Source organism: Pinus tabuliformis, chromosome 3_2 (genome assembly GCF_031772625.1).
Source record: "Pinus tabuliformis cultivar Carrire ecotype Pingquan chromosome 3_2, CPIR1, whole genome shotgun sequence".
In the NCBI taxonomy this organism is placed as follows: domain Eukaryota; kingdom Viridiplantae; phylum Streptophyta; class Pinopsida; order Pinales; family Pinaceae; genus Pinus; species Pinus tabuliformis.
In genome coordinates this window covers 1,274,559,258-1,274,581,002 of record NC_142302.1, presented here as the reverse complement: position 1 = coordinate 1,274,581,002, position 21,745 = coordinate 1,274,559,258, and the positions used below count along the sequence as shown (strand labels likewise).

Genomic DNA, 21,745 nt, shown 5'->3' with positions numbered 1-21,745 from the left:
GTTTACACATGAGTCATCTTTATTTGCAAATGGGGTTTATTCAATATTTAATAATTATGAAATATATTTACATGGAATTAATGGATTTAAGTATTATTTAAAGTCCCACTTATGTAAATATATGTAAAGTAAATTAATTCAAGTCAATAGATGACATGGCGACGATGAATGGCCTTGTTGCTACCTCCACACCCTACTTGGTGTGACACATGGATTGAGATAGATGACATGGTGATGATGAATGGCCTTGTTGCTACCTCCACACCCTACTTGGCGTGACACATGGATTGAGATTAGTAACATTGACATGGTTCCAAAGATGAAAATTTTCAAATAACTATATCTCAACCAGATAAGCTTAGTTTTTAATAAAATTTATATGATTGAAACGATAAACTTAGTTTTTAATAAAATTTATATGATTGAAACTTTTTGATGATCGAAAAGTCATAATAATCTTAATTTTTTATTTTTATTTAAATAAGAAAAGAAAAAATGTGATATTCCATACACTCAACAAAATACAATTCTTTTTTGAATAGGTTGCACCTCCATTACAAAAACTCCAATATAAAATGTGCTTAAAATTATCAAAATTATGGAAAGTTAAATAGTGCAACGACCATATGTACAATGGTGGAATTGCATGTTTTTATTTCAAAGGACGAATGACACAAACTAATAAATGAATGGATAAACGAGAACAAGAGGATTATGGGCACATGCATTATGCTTATGCCACAAGGAGTCACCGTTACAGACACTATAAAAATGTATGATCTCTTTCTCTTGATGCTCAAGAAGGAACCCAGGGAGGATGACAAATTTGAGTCACTGTTACAGAGGCTATAAAAATGTATGATCTCTTTGTCTTCATGCTCAAGAAGGAACCCAGGGAGGATGACAAATTTGATTATTCCGGAATACACTTGTGTGACGAGGTTGGAAAATTCATTAGTTTGGAAATGATAGTGATGGAGAAGCTATATTTTGCTTCATTTCCCAAGTATTTGATTGGTTTGATCTTGTTCAAATTAATGAAGAATCTCATTAATCTCTCATATAGATGAATTGGGAGAAAGTATTTTTTATTTGATAATTTTATGAAATTGCTTACTAAATAAGTTTTTCTATTTAGATGAGGTATGAAATTTACTGAGACTTTGAGGCTTAAAATCTAAATGGTTTGAAAGAACAAATACATATATTAAATATGTTGTAGAACAAATGAATAACTTATAAATTGGAAGACAAAACACTACATGTGTTTATAGAATATTGTCGAGCTTTATTGGGAACATAATTTTTAAAACTTTATGCTTATAGAGGTTTCAAATTTGGTCATCACCACAAAGACACCCTATCAATCATTAGACCATAACCTAGCAAATTAGTTACATATTTTTGTTTAATTATTCAATAAAATCATTATTTTTTTGGCAATAAATCAATAAATTTATTTAATTATAACTTTAATGATTAGAATTTAGATCATTCGAGAGAAACATATATAGGCACTAAATTCATCATGGTCTTGCAATAAATCAAGAAAAATTGTGCTGAGGTGTGTGAAAAATTAATTCTAACTCAATAAATTCCTAGAAAAAGAATGCATTGAGAGACTTAAGAAAACCTCTTTTAAAGGTATGTTACCATTGCTAACTTAAAACTCTAATTAGGTAGCACTAAGCCCCATAATGCTAAAGCAAATATTTTAAAATTTCATCTTACTAGTAGTTGGGACAATGTAAAATGAAGCACTCATATTTGTTATTATGAATTTTCACCAACCTCTTGACAAAAGTAATGATGCACTTAAAAGTAAAACTTATAAAAGCATTTTTTTACTTTCCAAATAATATATCTTAAAAAATAAACATATTACCAAATATGATTTGAACTTGAATGAAAAAGATAATAAAATTTTACATAACCATTTAAATTACGCCTAATTGGTATGAAACTTTTAAAATTTTATAAAAATAATTAATTAATCAATAATATCTAAATTAATTTAATTTAATAATATTTTTTTAAACTTAAATTTTGCTAACACGATTATAATAATTTTGTGCACATTCTAGGAAAAACACTTCTTGAAAGAATCCTTTTAAACATAATGGTTTCCTTTACTATGGCACAAGGTGATTATTGCTTTTTACATTTATGCAAATTTGGTATGTGCTTGAGATTTAAAAGATACCACAACTCCCTAACATCTTTGCATCAATTATTCAATTCCTCATGCCAAACTTCTTGCATGTAACTTATGGTGTACCTTTGTCATTCCAACACTTCAATGTTATTTCCAAACCTCTCGTGCCAACTCATTAATGCAATGATATTTCATCATCACCACATCACAAGATGCCATCACCACATCACACCCTACAAGCATAAAAGGGATGTGATTTCCTTATTATAATGATATCATTAGGTGATTGCTTTCCCCCTTACAACTTCATGATCTCCACCTCAATACTAGTTCTTGTGATGTCATCACCACATCACACCCTACAAGCATAAAAGGGATGTGATTTGTTTAGAAATATTTTTATGATAATTGTAAAATATTTTAATGTTGTGATAGTTTGTTTTTTTGCAATTGCATGACCTATTCATTTTAGTTGAGTGATCATTTATAGTTGAAAATTATGTAGTCTTCTTTAACCCAATGATCATTCATAGTTGAAAATGTTGTAGTTGAAGGGTTTTAAATGTTTTTATGTGAAAAAACATTTAATGTCATGTTATGGTAGTTTGTTTTCTTGCAATTGCATGACCCATTCCTTTTAACTGAGTGATCATTTATAGTTGAAAATGATGTAGTTTCCTTTAACCCAGTGATCATTCATAGTTGAAAATGTAGTTGAAGGGCTTTAAATGTTTTTATGTGAAAAATAATTTAATATCATGTTGTGATAGTTTGTTTTCTTGCAATTGCATGACCTATTCCTTTTAACTGAGTGATCATTTATAGTTGAAAATGATGTAGTGTCCTTTAACCAAGTGATCATTCATAGTTGAAAATGATGTAGTTGAAGAGCTTTAAATGTTTTATGTGAAAAATCATATAATTGAAGGTTAAAATGTTTTCATTATTTTGATTTTAATTATTAATATCAAATGATATTAAGTTAATATTAAGTAAAATATTCTATTATGTAATTATAATAGTTATAAAATATTTTTGTTTAAATTTAATAAAAAATTGAAATGAATTAAAATATAACAACATTATGTATAAAGAGTGGAATTGATTCATCTTTTCTATTCAATTTTTTGATTATGAATAATAGTTAATTTTTTTTACCTAAATCGAGGTATAATGAAACTAATGGTTAATAAATCCGTTAAAATATCATGATAAAATTTACAATTAGTTTATAGATTTTTTTTAAAGAGAAATCACAGCTAAAACTTCTACTTAATACATAGCAAAATATATAAATAAAACAAAATTTGATTTCTTGTAGGCAAACTTAAAAATTCTACTTAATACATAGTAAAATATTTAAAGAAACCAAAATTTGATTGTTGCTAGGTCTCCCCTACGAAAGAAAGATGCAATTGGGTCTCTAGTTCCATGGTCGTGAGATTCTTGCTTCTCGTGGGTGATTTTTCCTTAGCATGGTAAATTTTTTGTCTAATAGAGATTAAAATATATAATAAAATAAAACAAAACTTGATTGCCTCTAGGTTTCTTTGGTTAAAGGAAGATACTTCTTTTCTTTTTCCCCTTTTTTGCGGAATGGAAACTAGAGCGGGTTCATATTCTCATGATATGAGGTTAATTCTGTCTATTACCATTATAACCTCTAGACACACTGACATTACCATAAAGTACAAAAGGCTAGTCCAATTTTGAACTAATAACAACATGGCAACTAGAGCGGGTTCATATTCTCATGATATGGGGTTAATTTTGTCTATTACCATTATAACCTCTAAGCATACTGATATTACCATAAAATACAAAAGGCTAGTCCAATTTTGAACTAATAACATCATGGAAACTATAGCGAGTTCATATTCTCTTGATATTGGGTTAATTCTGTCTATTACCATTATAACCTCTATGCATACGGACATTACCATAAAGTACAAAAGTCTAATCCAATTTTTGAACTAATAACATCATACATCGCAAAGAATGCTTAACCAACTTGGTTGCTAAGATACAACTTGGTTTCTAATTCTCGTCATGACATGCTTGCATCTAGTGAGCAAATTTGCCTTTTCATATATACACTAGAATAATCAATTTTCACACTAGAATAATCAATTTTCTTTTGACTTTGCTTAAATTAAATATGTGTATAATATAGTACAATTTCAAATTAATAAAATAATTTTTTTTGGAAATTAATTTTTATGTTTTTTGATTAATTAAATGAAAATCTTATTTTATTAATTTTTTTGATTTTTTCCTATTTCAAAAATAAAATTATTAAAAAAATCAAATTTTAATATATTATAAAATAAAATAAAAATATATATTAATATTTAATAGATTTTATTTATCATAAATTTTTATTACCTTATTTTTTCTATTTTTATTTTATTAATTTTTATTTTGACAACTGAGGAAACCCAAACTCATGTATAAAAATATATATTAATATTTAATAGATTTTATTTATCATAAATTTTTATTGCCTTATTTTTTCTATTTCTATTTTATTAATTTTTATTTTGACAACTGAGGAAACCCAAACTCATGTATAAAGTCTTTTAAGACACCAAATTAGCGTCTAAAAAATCCCTTTATTTATGGGACTTTATCTCTAAAGATTTGACCATGAATCTATCCATATCCTAAGTTGAATTGGAATATTGCTAAATAAATCTTGAAAAGATTGGTAAGAAAAACTGCGTGTTATTTATTTATGTGATAGTTTTAAAAAATATTAATAAAAATAAAAATAGAGGTGATTTAGCAGGTTGGAATTTCAAAATAGAATTATTTGTTTTAGATTTTGATTTTCACATTTTTTATTTTTTTCTATAATAATCCATAAAAATTTTGACGGCTTTACAAAATTTTAAACTGTATTTGACGGACAAACCACCCATAACCACCAAATTACCCATCAAATTCCATCCCTGATGAGCGTGACGCAGGATTGAATACGTGGACCTGGAGTTTGAGATGCGCCGCTCTGTGTTGTTTTAAAGCCATAGAAAATGCGTTTTATCTTTTCTCCCCCAATCAAATTTATTTTTAGCATGTTACAGAACAACTGGAGTGTGACCCTGGTACTTTGGACGCCAGCTTGCCAAACAGGAAAACGCTATGTAATGGTGATGGGTGGGTATACGACAGCTAAGTATGAGCTGGCAAATTAAATTTCCATAAATAAATCCACGGAAAGTCAAGTGAGTTGGCCATCGTTAATCAAGAATTGCAAGATTGCATGTATCCGTAGATTCAGAAAAAAACAGGGCAGAGACGATTCAAGGAGGGCAGGATTCTGCGCATTCTGTTCGGCTTCAACGATTGTCATGCACTGGTTTTGGTCGCGTCGGGAATTGAGCACCCCAGAGCTGAATGTCTGAAATATCCCGGGAATCCACTGTTATGGACAGTCGGGTTCCTGTTAGAAATTACACACAAAACTGCCTTCGCTCTGTTCGGGAGCTCAAGAACGAGCTTAGGAGTCTCGCCAATTTAATTGCGGATGAGGAAGATGATTTCTGTGAGATTGAGGTCTTCGATCGCCTTTCCAGCACCGTCAGCGCTCTCAGGCGCCTCAAATTTGATCTCGAAGAGAAGAATTCGAAGAAATCATCGAAGCCGAAGAGGCCTTTGTCGGAGAAGCTCGAATCTCTGTCGGTGCCTGAGTGTTTTCTGTGTCCGATCTCGTCAGAGATCATGACGGATCCTGTCATGCTCGCCACCGGACAGGTACTGGAATCTTTATATGTTTTCTGAAGCTTAAAGATCGAGAGTATTTGTTTAGGGCTATTATGTATCAAAGATGGAAGTATTCTGATAATTTTGTATTCAAGATTATTTATTTTGGTGAAATTGTTTACAGAAAACAGTTTCAAGATTATTCATAATCTTGAAAATGTAACTGTGTATCATTGTTTCCTATAATTTGGAGTTGTATCCTCTTAACAGAAAAATAGGATGCACAATTTTATCTACAGAAATAATGTTCATTTTCAGTCTCCAGAAACTTAAAAATGGTGTAGATTTTGAAAATTGAATACTATTTTATGATTAAGAATGAATAATCAAAATTTAAATATGTCAAATCTTCAATATGTATGTAGATTTTTTGAAAATTGTAGAAGATTTTATTATTCAGAAACGGATCATCAAAAGTTTAAGCTTCAAGTGAAGCCCTACACAGATCTTCAAGGCAATCAGAAGGCATTTCTATTTTTTTTGGCTTCTGGTTGCCATGAAAGATCAGGTAAAGCTTCTCTCAGCCTGCGTGGCAAATTTTTGCCTCTATAAGTTGAGATTTCACTCATCTTTAGGGCAACCAGACAGCAACCGTACTTATTTTTCCTTGTCATTCCTATTTTTCCCAGACAGCAACCCTATTTATTTTTCCTGTTATTCCTATTTATTCCCAGACAGCAACCCTACATTTTGCCCTTCATCTTTTCTTTTTTTTTGTCCCGTCTTGTTATCTTGAATTTGAAAATTTGATTAGGGCAACCGGACAGCACCCCTGGTTTTTTCGTTGTTCCTAATTTTTTCCCCTCCAGTTATCTTGAACTTCAAAATTTGATTATGCATTGATAAAACAGGACAATAATAAACGATAATATCAAATTGAAAACAAGAAAAAACGCATTTTCATGTCTCTGGAATTCAGATTATTAATGCGATTTTGAAAAAGCTGATAATATTTTTGGTTTCGAAATGCTTCCAATGACCCTATCACTTATCTTTAGGAAAAAATTACAGGTTCAGGTTCATCATTTTACCATTTCTCACGGTCCAAGAGGGCTTTTGATTTATTCCTGAGCGAACGCCGCCCCTCAAATTTAGATTGGACACTTAACTCGTCAGAAAAATGAAGTGTGTTACTGATATACAGAAAAGGCATGCCATTGTTTTGAATCACGAAGCCCTAATACTGAAACCATGAAGATATTCTAAAAGCACATCAGTTTTATGCAAATTGCCGATATATTAAAGAATCTTGAGTATGTGCGATCGCGAAGCCCTCCAAATTGCCGATTTTTTTTTTTTTTGAATATGAATGTCATGCTGCGAAAGTTTCGATTCTGAAACCCTATCATTTTTCCTATTTCAAAAATAGTTGTAATTTTATAGGTATTTTATGGAGATGGAATCCTTATCAGTATTATATCTTTAGGCTGAAAAGTCTGTGTAATTGTGTGTTGCAGACATATGACCGGCCCTACATCCAGACGTGGCTGGATGCAGACCACCGAACCTGCCCCAAGACACAGCAAGTGCTCCCTCACGTGATCCTGACACCCAATTATCTCGTCCGCAGCATGATTGAGCAATGGTGCGAGTCACAGGGCCTGGACTACCCCTCGCGCACCAGCACCGTCCAGGGCGACGGCATCATGCCCCACGACATCAAGTACCTCAACATCCTGCTCGACAAATTGTCGGGGCACTTCCAATCTCAACGACGCGAGGCCGTTCGGGAGCTCCGCGCGCTGACCAAGAAGAAGCACTCTCACAGAGTCTTCCTGGGGGAGCCCCGGACGATAGCGTTGCTGATTCCGCTCCTGCAGAGCGACGACGCCGAGACTCAGGAGCACACCGTGACGGCGTTCTTCAACCTGAGCATCCACGAGGCGAACAAAGCACTGATTGCGAAAGAAGGGGCCATCGAGCCCGTGGTCAAGGTGCTCCGCAGCGGGCACACGATGGCGGCCCGCGAGAACGCCGCGGCCACGCTGTTCAGCCTCTCGGCGCTGGACGAAAACAAGGCGAAAATCGGTGCCTCCGGCGCAATTCCGGCATTGGTGGAGCTGCTCCAGGATGGCAAATCGCGCGGCAAGAAAGACGCGGCCTCGGCGCTCTTTAATCTCTGCATAAGCCACGAGAACAGGGGGGCCGCGGTAAAGACTGGCCTCGTGGCGGTGCTCTTCAAAATGATTGGCAACGAGAAAGACGGCATGAGGGACGAGTCGCTAGCCATCCTGGCACTCCTAGCGGGGCACCGCGAGGGGGCCGCGGCCATCGCAGAGATCGCCGGGTTCATTCCGATTCTCATGGCCTTCATCAAGAAAACTACATCCTCCGCCTCCGCCTCCGCTTCCGCTTCCTCCACTTCGCACAGCACAGAAAATGCCGTGGTAATTCTTGCGGCACTCTGTGCCCACGATCCCTCGATTGTAAAAGAGTTACGGAGCAATGATGGCTACCTTAAGGCCTTGGTGAGCCTGAGCATGGGCAGCAGCCCCAGCAGAAGTAGACGCAAGGCTGCCGCCATTGTCGAGCGTATCAATAAACAGCTCCGCTCCGTGACCATCTAGAAAATCAAAATAAAATTTTCTAGAGATTCGAACTGACGACATGACATGTATATACACACCTCCCTAAAGTTTTGAAATTAATTATAACTCTCTGGAAAAAAAAATCAGCCAAGGGCTTGATTTCAGTTAGTCCATTTTTTGGTCATTGGTTTCAAATTAACATTAAAAAAATCCGTGATTTTCTCCAATTTTCTAGAGTGGAGTACGACTTCACGCAGAAGATTCTTTGTATTTGATATGAAAAAAAATAAAAATTTGACTTTATATTTTTTAATTCAAAGGAATTAAATTTGTGATGCGGAGATTCTTTGTTGGATCACGGGAAAATGATCGGCCGCATAATGCCAGAGAAGTGTGATGAGAATTTTCTTTTCCCCATAATAAAATAAATGAAAAAATGTGATAAATTGAAAATATTTTCATCTTCATGATGCGCAACATGTCTATGTCTGGCCACATTAATAAAATAATATTAAAAAAATGACAACCTAGCTAATTCGTTCAGGCATGCTCGGCCTCATTAATTTTTTAATAATATTTGTTAATTACATATATATATATATATAATAATTTTAATGACAAAACATAGCAAGCAATCAAACTTACGTTTGAAACTTTAAAAACAATTCATAATATTTAATTTTCTATTAAAAACTTAACCATGAAATTAATAATATGAGATACCAAAACTTTTAAAGTCATAAATGGAATTTTATTTTGTTTGTATTAAAAAAATGACAACCTAGCTAATTCGTTCAGGCATGCTCGGCCTCATTAATTTTTTAATAATATTTGTTAATTACATATATATATATATATAATAATTTTAATGACAAAACATAGCAAGCAATCAAACTTACGTTTGAAACTTTAAAAACAATTCATAATATTTAATTTTCTATTAAAAACTTAACCATGAAATTAATAATATGAGATACCAAAACTTTTAAAGTCATAAATGGAATTTTATTTTGTTTGTATAATAAACGTTTAGAGAGATTTTATTATTTTATTTAATTTTATTGAGTTGTACGTTTTCCTTTTTTTATTTTGTTTATAAAATAAGTAATGATTTTATTATTTTATAAGTAATGATTTTATTGAATTGTAGATTTTCATTTTTCATTGAATTTGAATTTATAAGCCAAAAGAATATATGTTTTTTAATTATTAAATCCACTCCATTTATTTCTCAATTTGGTAGCAATCAGAGCAAACATGTGAGAGGGGAAGGGGAACAACCCTTCACCATCACCTCGCTCCTCCGTGGAAGGGGGGTTGGATGCAAAGGGGAAGATTACCATGTAAACCTTGTATGCATTCTTGTTTTCACAGACTCCCAACATTATTATTATGGTGTGGATAAGGGGGCCATTGGGCACCCTACGTTCGAGCTTTATGTATAGAGTTGTTGTTTCCCTTTCGCGAGTGAGGTGAGCCATAGGTCCTCCCGACTTGGCCTTCCCTATGTTTGAGAATCCTACCAAACATTTCATTGTTTCTCTAACAAAAGGAGCCGCAAGACACTACTGGCATATGGAGATTTGTTTGTTCAAGGTGGCTGATAGTTTGTGACACACCAACACTAGTCAAGAGCTCAAGCTCGATACTTCACAACTGCATCATTATTTCCACCTTGGCGGCACAGGGAATCGGGTGCTTTTTTCTACCCACCAGTCCTGGTCTATGCCCTCCCTCTCTGCTTAACTCTGTAAAAAAATGGTTACAATTAATTATCTTGCCCAATATCAAGGCATATATGGTATTAGTCACTACAATGTCTACATGATTTTGGTCATTGCATTGCTATTTATACATGTTGACGCTTGAATTTTGGTTTGTACAAGCCCATTTTCAACATTACACTAAATGTTGGGCCTTTGTCAACGACACTCAAGCTAAACACTGATATCGTTATTCATGGATCAATTAGTTTCCTTGAAGTGCATACATGCTCTCTTTTTTCCAGCCCAACGTATCTCTATTACACCTTTAGCTTGCCATTCCCGACACCACTCCCTATCGTATCTCCTTGCTTCCCTTTGGATAGTTTGGCTGAGATAAGCTCCCCTTGCGCACTCTTGCTGCTCCTTTTATTGTTCATTGTCATCCCATATTTACCATCATGCCTCGTCAGTGCATGAGAAGCAAGGGTAACTCCTATAGTAGAGGTGAAGGGATCTCGCAAGATCACTTCCATGCTCAATCTGCAATGTAGAGCTACGATGACCATACTCCTAAGCATATCTGGCATGCAGTGAACCAAGAAGTTGTTGAGGCAATGATTGATAGAAATGAGCACATTAGTGAGGAAATTCATTCCTTAGTAGCTGAGTGGGTTTTGGATTCGGGCCACGCTTGAGAAAGTCAAAACCCATACTTATTTACGATAGAATTATATTAGCATATAAAAACTCTCATTGGAAAGGCTCTAGAAGACAAAGAAGAAAACAAAAGAAGCATATATCTTCATCGCAATTCCATTTAAGTGGAAAATCGGGGGGATGTCTCTCGAATGCAAAGCCATGGATCTTTGGCTAGCACGAATTTGGGTCATCCTCACCAAGGGCAAGGGCCTTGCTTCACCTGGCATAACAAATGCTCCAATCGATGTTTCAACTTCCACTTAACATGTTCAATGGCATCTCTTTTTGTTTACTGCAACTTCTTTACTTGGATTTGGAGGCATACAATTATCTTAGACTTCGAGCATCACAACTGCCATTTTGATGTATCTTGTTGGCATTGATGTCAACAAGGTCATGGTCATGGTCATATTTGTCATATGCATGTGTGATGGTTAGCATTGATGTATTGACAGTGAGATGGTTGTGTTGGCATTGATGTCAACTCTTGAGGTCATGCACTTATGTCAACCTCATGATGATGTAGTTTGATGGACCATGGTGTGTGTCGGTATGTGTTGGCATTGATGGAGCTTGATGGTAGCATGATGGTCTTAGAGGAGTTGGCATGTGTTTGCATGTGCATTGATGGACATGTCATGATGGTTTGTTGATGTTGCTACAGGTAGAGGAGGTTGCTACAGGTGATGATCAAAGATCCATGTGATGGAGATGGCTCATGGCACTCTTGTTGAGTTGTCAACTAGGTCTTCATGTCTAGGTTTATGAGGAGACTTGTTTTAGTGATGTGATGGCTTGATGATGGTGCTACAGAGGTTGTAGAGGTGCTTCAGATGTGTTGCAGCTTGTTCAGAGGTCTGATGGAGATTGGAGGACTTGTTGATCCAGACTTATGCAAGAATGCAACAAAATGAAAATATAAACATAAACACGAAGATGCAAGATAATTAAAAATTCATTTCATTAATATCAAAGAATTGAAATATGCTTACATACAGAGTGGAAATAAACTAGCTCGGGCAATGGTAGCTTATCTCTAAGAAGAGATGTGGTAGCTACATGCCTTTGAACTATGTTACAATGAGGCTCGAAGGCCTATTTATTATTGAGAAACAATGGAAAACCCTAAACATCTAAAAACCTAACCCTAGGAGATGAAGTGCCAAAACTATGGGCCACATTGAGGCAAATTGGTACATGAACTTCCCAGGGTCGTAACTTTGGCATATGATCTATTTTTGACGCACGTAATACCTAGTTAGAAAGATATATCCGAGGACTATAACTTTCGATTACAAATGTTAATCGCAAACTCACATTTGCTTGTTTTCCAAAAAAAAAACGTTGTTTAGGGCCTTGTTATGAAACCGGCTCACAAAAAGATAGAAAAGATAGATCAACGCCTTAGAATTCAGCCTCTTTGAGGGGGCAACCTCCTTTACATTACACAAATGAAAGAGTCCTTGATGATTCAAATGACAAAACCTCCTTTCTATATATAGGAATCTAAGGAGTCAAAATATAACCCAGCCGACCTAACAATAATAATATAAAGGCACAAAAATAACACTAGAGGGATTCTATGGGGCACAGTAATAACAATATGGGGACAATAAGGGCACAACAATATTAATAAGGGATACAACTACAATAGTAATGGGGTAATCACTAGTATTATAGGGACCTAACATGCCCCTCTCCTTCAAAAAAGTGTTGTCCTCAACGCTTGAGTAGTCCTGGATGCTTCTGTATAAAATTCTCATCCTCCCATTTGGAATCTTCAGCGGATAAGTTCTTCCACTTGATGAGATACTCCGAAATTGATCAATTTCGTAGTTGTCGAGTTCTTATTTCTGTGACTGCTTCCAGTTCTAATATAATTTTTCCTTCCTCATCAAGTTCTGGCAATATTGTTTGAACTGGGAGCTTGTCACCTATAACCTTCTTTAAACATGAAACATGGAAAACTGGGTGCACTCGAGAAGTTGCAGGAAGCTCCAATTTGTATGCCATAGTACCAATCTTTTGCAACACCTTGTACAGACCATAATACTTTGGTGATAATTTATTATCCTTCTTAGCTTGCTTGAGGGACATTTGTTTATATGGTTGTAGCCATAGGAATACCCAATCACTACATCAAAACTTCTTTCACTGCGATGTTGATCTGCATGTTGTTTCATTCTATTCTGTGCCAACACGAGGTTATCCTTTAAGAGTTGGAGGACTTTTTGTTAATGCTCGATGTGATGTTCCACTGCTTGAACCTTAGAATTTTCTTTTAAATATGATGTGATGGATGGTGGCTGATATCCATAAAGTGTCATAAATGGGGTCATTTTTGTTGCTATATGGAAGGAAGTGTTATACCACCATTCAGCCAGAGGCAACCATTTGACCCAATGTGTCTGTTTATTAGATACAAAACAACGAAGATATCCTTCCAAACATTTGTTTACTATCTCAATTTGCCCATCAGATTGAGGATGATAAGATGAGCTATGAGCTAACTGAGTACCAAGACAAGAAAATAATTCTGTCCAAAAATTTCTAGTGAAAATGGGATCTCTGTCACTTACAATAGTCTTTGGGTTTCCATGTAGCTTTTGAATTGTTTCCATAAATGCAGTAGAAATTGTACTGGCTTTAAATGGATGTGATAATGCACAAAAGTGTGCATACTTGGTAAGTCTGTCAACTACCACCATGATGACACTCCTTCCCTCAGACTTGGGTAAACCTGTGATAAAATCCATTGAAACCTCCTCCCAATGTTGGCTTGTAATGGATAAAGGTTGTAATAGACCTGAGGTCTTAATTGTTTCAACTTTATTTTGTTGGCAAACCAAACATTCCGCCACAAACTTTTGAATATCTGATTTAAGGCCATCCCAAAAAAATTCCTTCTTAACCCTGTGGTAAGTTTTTAAAAATCCTGAGTGCCCTCCTAAGGGAGAAGTGTGCAATTCCATAAGAATCTTTTGCTTGAATTGGGAATTCTTACAGAGGTATAAGTGATCTTTGTACCATAACGAATCATTTTTCCAGCTAAATGTATCAGATGTACTAGAATCTTGTCGTAACTTTCGAATAAGTGCCCACACTTCTTCATCATTCTTCCATTCCTCCCTTGCTTCGTTATCCAATCTGGTTGGATAATAGAAATGGCGCACAACAATGCTTCCACATCCTCATCCTTTCTTGAGAGTGCATCTGCCACCACATTTTGCTTCCCTTTTTTGTAGATGATTTCAAAGTCATAACCCAACATCCTTGTGACCCACTTTTGTTGCTCTTCAGAGGATAATCTTTGTTCTAAAAAGTATTTAAGGCTATCATGATCTGTTTTTACCTTGAAGTGTCTTTCCATTAGGTAGGGTCACCATTTCTTAAGTGCATGGAGTATTGCCAACATTTCCTTCTCATAAATAGATTTGTGTAAAAAATTTCCCTTGATTGGACGACTTTCAAAAGCAATGGGTCTTTCATCTTGCATTAAAACAACACCAATTCCATTTCCTGAAGCATCACATTCCACAATAAAGGTTTTTGTGAAGTCCGGTGTAGCTAAGACCGGTGATTGGCACATTGCCTCTTTAAGATGTTCGAAGACCTTTGTTGCTTCTGGAGTCCATGAAAATGCATCTTTCTTCAATAATGTTGTTAGAGGTGTTGCTATTCTCCCATAATTCTTAACAAACTTGCGATAATACCCTGTCAACCCGAGAAATCCTCGCAGATGCTTTATGGATGTGGGGATTTTCCATTCCTTAATGGCTTTAATTTTGCTAGGGTCTACCTTAACTCCTTCATGAGATACAATATGACCCATATATTCCACCTCTTGTACTCCAAAGAAACATTTGGATCTTTTTGCATATAATTGTTTCTCCTCCAATAGTTGTAGCACCCTGTCAACATCTTCAACATGATCCTTCCAAGACTTGCTATAGATTAGTATATCATGAAAAAATACTAAAACAAATTTTCTAAGGAAGGGTTTGAAAATGGAATTCATCAAACCTTGAAATGTAGAAGGTGCATTGGTAAGGCCAAAAGGCATGACCAAAAATTCATAATGACCTTCATGAGTTCTAAATGTTGTTTTCGGAATGTCTTCAGTCTTCATTCCAATTTGATGATATCCTGAACGAATATCCAACTTGGTGAAGTAAATTGATCCATGCAATTCATCCAGTAATTCATCAATGACAGGAATGGGAAACTTATCTTTAATAGTGAGCTTGTTGAGCTCCCTATAATCCGGACACATGCGCCATGATCCATCCTTCTTGTGCACCAATACTATTAGAGCAGAGAAAGAACTTTGACTAGTTTAATCATACCAGCCTCTAGCATTTCTGCAACCATACGTTCAATTTCACTCTTTTGGGCATAGGGATATTTGTACGGCCTGATGTTTGGAGGAACACTTCTTGGAATCAGATGAATAGCATGATCATGATCACGAATAGGTGGGAGACCTTTGGGAGTCTCAAATACCTTGGAATGATTATCCAAGACTTTTTGGAGATATGGAGAAATAGATGATTTCAATGTGGAAACATCTAACGAACATAATTGTGCAATTACACCTCTTTGTTCCTTTTTTAGAAGCTTTGTCATATCGTTAGAGCTGATTATCTTTCCCAGTTTCCCTGAAATACCCCTTAATTCAACTTCTCTTCCTTCTGCAGAAAATTTCATTGAAAATAAAAAGTTATTGTATCCAAGGATTGTAGCCATTGGACTCCTAGTACAACATCAGCACCTCCCATTGGAATGGAAAGCATTGGGCTAGTCAATACATATTCTCCCATGGATAGTTTGATATTATGGCACTTTCCAGAGAAATTTATTGTTCCTCCATTTGCAACCATCACTTGACACTCTGGTGCTGGATATAAGAATCAATTCAATTCTTTTGCCACCTTACAATGAATAAAATTGTGGGTACTTCCTGAATCAATCAACACTATTACCTTTTTATTCTTGATTTGTCCTTCTATCTTGATGGTTTGAGGAGTGGTAATTCTAGTCAATGCATTACAAGATATGGTCAAATTCATTTCTTCTTTATCTAGGCTTTGTTCTTGGAGTATATCCTCTTCTTTTGACCTTTCTTACTCCTTTTCTTCTTCCTCTTCACAATCTATGTAGAATAATTTCTTCTCAGCACACTTATGACCTTTAGTGTATTTGATATCACAACTGTAACAAAGCCCTTTTGCTCTTTTTTCTTCCAATTGTTGTGGTGTCAACCTTATAGGTTGTGGAAGACTAGGGAAAACAACACTTCCATCTTTATAGTTGTGAGTGGTATGCCTCCTGGTTGCCATAATTTTGCTTTCCATTTTTCTTGCTAACCTGAATGCCTTCTCTAATGAATCAGATTCCCAAAGGCGAACATCATGTTTGATATTATCCTTTAAAGTTCCTATGAACATATCAATCCTATGCTCCTCTGGAATATTTTTTACCCTTATGTTCAATTTTTGGAACTCTTCAATGTGCTCCATTATTGAACCCTTTTGTTTGAGACTTGTCAATTGGCTAAAAAAAGTGTTGCTTTTTGTATCCTCATAATGTGCTGTCAATTCTTCTGTAAAAATTGCCAAAGTGATAATTTGTTTATGAGAGCAAAGCCATTGTAACATACAAACTGATTTGGTTCCAAATATAAAGTTGCAATACGTACCTTTTGTGTGTTTTGCACATTAGTGAGATCGAAAAATTGCTCCATCTATAATATCCATGTTGCGGGATCCTTGCCATCAAACTTCCTCATATCGATTTTTCGAATATGGTGGGTCTTCAATCCAACATTAGAGTCTATGAAATCATGATTAACATTTCTTTTGTTTGCATCATGAGTTTCCTTTACTACCCTTTCACCATTAGTAAGTATTTCTTGTAGAAAATTTGTCAAATCTGTCTTCAAATCTTCCATGCCTGTCTTCAAATTTGTGTTCAAATCTATCTTCAAATTGTCCATCTTAGCTTCCATGCCATTCATATTAACTTCCACGCCATTTATCTTAGCTTCTGTTAGCTTTTGTGAGAGTCACTGACATTTGTTGCACTTGATCTTGTAATTTTGATATATCATGTAGCATTTCTTCCTCTTCTTCATGAGTCATGCTAGAGCTTTCAGGTTGCTTACTAGGTGTTTTCATTTTCTTTCCCTAGGGCATTAGTTACCGATAATAATTCTCTACTATGTCCTTTGAATTCTTTCAAAATAATTTTTCAAACCAAGCTTAAGCAAAAATTTAAAAAAATCTACACACCTTTTTTCACTTTGTAGGAGCTCGATATTGCCTCTGATGTATCTCTGTAATTTCATATCATCTAGTTTTGAAATTGCGATCTCCAGTAGCCCTCTTTGTCCTCTTTCCAATGCCACCAATTTGATCCAAATTGGATTCTCCAAGGAAGAGTTATGCCAAATCTCCCACAGTGACCTGATTATAGACTAGTTCAGTAGGGTGAACTTGTACGACGTGCCACGTGTCCCTGTTTCGACCTTTGACTTCGAAAAATATACACAAGAAACTACAGTCCGTCCTCTTTCTGTACCTTCTTACAAAATTTCAATCCGATGCTCAGAGAGAAAGTTATGATGATTTTCCCCAGGTCACCTATTTGGAATGTAATTCAAGAGTCTGTGAAAAGACCAACTTCCTCAGATCATATCTCCGCAAATATAACGCGAAAAGCTCTGAAATTTAGACCTGAGGTTCAATGCGATTTCGTCTCAAATGGGTTTTTTCTTCGCTTCTGAAACATCACAGAAAAAATTTATAGTGAAAATGCCACGATGACCTATTTGGAGCAGCGAAACCCTAGAATCCAAAAGCTCTGATACCAAATGTTATGAAACCAGCTCACAAAAAGATAGAAAAGATAGATCAATGCCCTAGAATTCAGCGTCTTCGAGGGGGCAACCTCCTTTACATTACACAAATGAATGATTCCTTGATGATTCAAATGACAAAAACTCCTTTCTATATATAAGAGTCTAAGGAGTCACAATATAACCCAACCGACCTAACAATAATAATATAAAGGCACAAAAATAACACTAGAGGGATTCTATGGGGCACAGTAATAACACTATGGGGACAATAAGGGCATAAAAATATTAATAAGGGATACAACTACAATAGTAATGGGGTAATCACTAGTATTATAGGGACCTAACAGACCTCAAAATAGCTCTGGAAGTTCAAGACCTGAAAAAAAGCCAAAAATAGTAAATTGTGCTACAATTACGAACACTGAAAGAAATAATGGTACAATCAGTGGGGGTCCAAGTGGAATAGGCGGGTGGCCACAAATATCCACCTAGATCAATCATCTCCCCTTAGTAAGAAATGAACCCCATTGCGTTGAGTGCCTCCATGAGATGGAGAAACTTCTGCTAAACTTGGTCCCTGGTGAGCCACTTGCCTTGGTGCAGGAGCTGACCAGCTTTGACAACCCGATATAGTTGGATCTTCTACTGGCGTTTTTTCTTGATCTGCGTGTTCATGATCAAATCAATTGTGGCCTTTTCCATGAAGTCTGGGTTTAGCTATGTTGGTGTGAGTTTTTCTACAATGCTTGATGTGTGCAGTAATGGTGGAAAGTATGGCCGAAGGCGGTCCACATTGAACACTAGGTGCAGGCCAAGGAATGGGGAAATGTTGATCTCAAAAGCATTGTCTCCCACAACATTGGTAATGCTGTAAGGCCCATATCGAAGTGGTCTGAGCTTCCGATGGGCTCTAGTAAGGCATTATTCTTGCAAATGCAACCAAAATTTGTCGCCCACCTAAAACTTGTGTAGCACCCGATGTTAATCATGTTGCTGCTTGTACTTGACGTTGGACTTCTCCAAGATTTCGTGAACCTGCTAGCGGATGTGTTCGATGTGTTCAATAAGTCTGGTTTCTTTATCAGCATCAGACAGTACATGCGTGGATTTTATCTGTGTAGTCACATGAGGCATGACAACATCAATCAAACACAATGGTTGAAATCCTAGACCCACTTGAAAGGGACTATGGCCAATCGAGCTATGGAGAGTTATGTTATAACTGTGTTGCACATAGGGAAGACTCTCATCCTAGGTTCGTGGCTACTTGGAGTTGTACATGCAGAGTATGTGCACTACCATCGTGTTGACGACCTTTGTCTAGCCATCAATCCAGGGATGGAATGCAGTCGAATTGGTGAGCTTGGTGTCCAATAGTGTCTAGATGCTTACCCAGAATGTGCTCAGGAACCTACTATCCCGCTATGATATGATGATTTGCGGGATCCCAAAATGTACCCACACTCGTTCAAAGAAGAGTTTAGCAGTGTCCTCTGTTATGATACTCTTCTTACAGGTCGCCAATATAGCCATATTAGAAAATCTGTCCACGACCACAAATACATAGTCATTACCATGCTTGGTAGAAGGGAGGCTAGATAGATAGTCCATGGAGATGGATTCCCAAGGCTGGATGGGAGTAGGAAGAGGAGTGTACATGCCTTGCTTCTTGATGGTTGGCTTGGCGATGGCACAGGCAATGCAGGATCTGATATATTTCCCAACATCCTGTCGGAGTTTTGGCCAATAAAAGTACTTTTGTAGTATGACCACAGTTTTCTCCACACCAAAGTGTCTTGCGACCCAACTGTAGTGTGCCTCCCAAATCATCTTGGAACGCTCGCTTGAAGGAACACAAAGGTGGCCCAGGTAGCATAATAATGTGTTGTGGATGTGGAAATCAGGAACTTGCTTTCATCCACTAGCATATGGTATGTGGAAGTGAACTCTGGATCATTTTTGTACAGTTGCGACCATCCAAAGGTCTCGTGGCCACAAGAGTTGAGAACAGTAGTCAGTGCTGCAACTGGGGGCCGGCTGAGGCAGTCTGCAACATGATTGGTGTTGCCCTTTTTGTATTTAATGTTCAAGTGGAATTGTTGCAGATATGTAGACCACTTCTGATGGTGATTGTTCTATAACTTCCCTTGTGTTTGTATAAACTAAATAGGTCGGTGATCAGTGTGGATGACCATCTCCTTCCCCAAAATGTAATGCTTCCATTGTCGACAAGTCTGCACGATGGAATATATCGCTTTATCATAGGTGGGGTACTTCCAAATTGTATTTGAAAGTGTCTCACTATGATAGGCCACTGGATTCTTGTGTTGGGTGAGGACTGCACCAATAACATAGTCGAAGGTGTCTGTCTCAATTTCAAATGGTCATTGCAGGTTTGGCATTATGAGTACCAGAGCAGAGCAGAGGCGGCGCTTCAACTCAATGAACGCCTTTTGTTGTGACTCAGACCAGGAAAACTTTGCTTTCGCTCCACCTTTGGTAATCTGACTCTAAGGCCAAGTGATATGGGATAATCCCAACACGATCCTTTGATAAAAGTTTGCAAGGCCCAAAAAGTTGAGAAGCTCTGTTAGAGTGGTCGGGGATGGCCAATCTCGAATGAATTGGATCTTAGTTAGATCCACATGCACGTCTCGCTCATTTGTGATATAACCCATATATTGGACTTGGCTCATTCCAAAGGCGGATTTCTCCAAGTTGGCATACAGTTTGTGTTGTCGCAGGGTTTGAAGGACCTACCAAATTTGTTACAAGTGTTCTTCCCAACTCTTGCTGAAGATGAGGATTTCGTCTAGATAAACAACGACAAATGATTTGGTGAAGGGCCACAATATGTCATCCATTAGCCTCATAAAAGTAGCAGGGGAATTTTTCAACTTGAAGGGCATAACCAACTATTCAAAAAGGCCTTCCTCGGATTTGAAGGCGGTCTTCCATACATCTATGGGATCTATTGGAACCTGGTGATAGCCAGACTTCATATCGATCTTGTTGAAATACTTGGCCCCTTGAGTTGGTCCAGAAGGTCATCAATATGTGGGATTGGATACCTGTTCTTGACAGTGACTTTTTTTAGTTCCCAATAATCAATGCAGAGCCTCTAGGTCTCATCCTTCTTCTGTACAAGTACAATCGGGCTCCCACAAGGTGAGGAACTTGGTCGGATGTGCCCTTTTTTCCACAACTCCTAGATTTTCCACTTGATCTCTTCATTTTTCAAAATGGAGTAGCGATATATCGACTCGTTGGGTAGAGGTGCTCCGAGAGTCAGATCAAGTGAATGCTTGACCTAACAGTGCAAGGGTACCCCTATGGGTGAGGAGAAGATGTCCCTGTATTATTCCACGACCTTATCCACCTACTTCTGTTGCATGGAGGAACCCTTCTCAGGGGCCATGGATGTCGCCATAAGCTTCCCCTTACTTTGAGAGTGAATCAGAAAGAAAATAAATTTCCTAGTCCGGGAGATGATCTTACTCAATTACTTAGCAGAGATCAAAGAGATGGCAGTAGATGGGGCTACCTATAGTATCCTATATAACTTGTTACCCAAAGAAATAATAATAGTGTGAGGCCTTGACTCATACACAACATGATGCTTCCACAAGTATGTTTGGCCTAATAATACATCACAAACTTCAAGAGGAGCAACATCACATAATACCTCATTTGTGAACGGCTTGATGTTTCAGGGAAGACAACACTGCTAGCTGATGCGAAGATATCGTCCTTGGTGAAGCCATCCGATGGTGTATAGCTATGGGTGTGGTGTGGTCAATAGGCACAACCGCTTCATGACCTCTGCTGAAATGAGGTTCTTTTGGATCCCGTTGTCGACAATGAATTGCAACGATGAACCCTTCACCCACATCTGTGAGTGGAAGAGACGCTCCCCCTCCTTTGGATCTTCAGGCTCAATCTTCTGGATCTTGGTGGTGGCAACAATGGTGTTGGGCTCCACATCAATAATCTTCTTCCCTTTTTCATTCCCCTTGTTAGGTTCTGACTCAGAGTC

General features: G+C 36.8%; 1 protein-coding gene across 1 annotated transcript; it reads left to right on the top strand.

Moving 5' to 3' along the window:
- The first annotated feature begins 5,271 nt into the window (after positions 1 to 5,271).
- Positions 5,272 to 8,609, top strand: LOC149185391 (U-box domain-containing protein 9-like). The gene is made up of 2 exons (XM_089417917.1): positions 5,272 to 5,908; positions 7,375 to 8,609. Exons 1-2 carry the CDS (start codon positions 5,552 to 5,554, stop codon positions 8,482 to 8,484), a joined length of 1,467 nt encoding a protein of 488 aa, XP_089274043.1. The 5' UTR covers positions 5,272 to 5,551; the 3' UTR covers positions 8,485 to 8,609.
- The last annotated feature ends 13,136 nt before the right edge of the window (positions 8,610 to 21,745 follow it).

Excerpts from the sequence above, each read along its gene's own strand:
- LOC149185391 (XM_089417917.1), top strand. The coding sequence starts at position 5,552 with ATGTCTGAAATATCCCGGGAATCCACTGTTATGGACAGTCGGGTTCCT. Across the intron at positions 5,909-7,374 it reads TCATGCTCGCCACCGGACAG|ACATATGACCGGCCCTACAT; the intron begins GTACTGGAATCT and ends TGTGTGTTGCAG.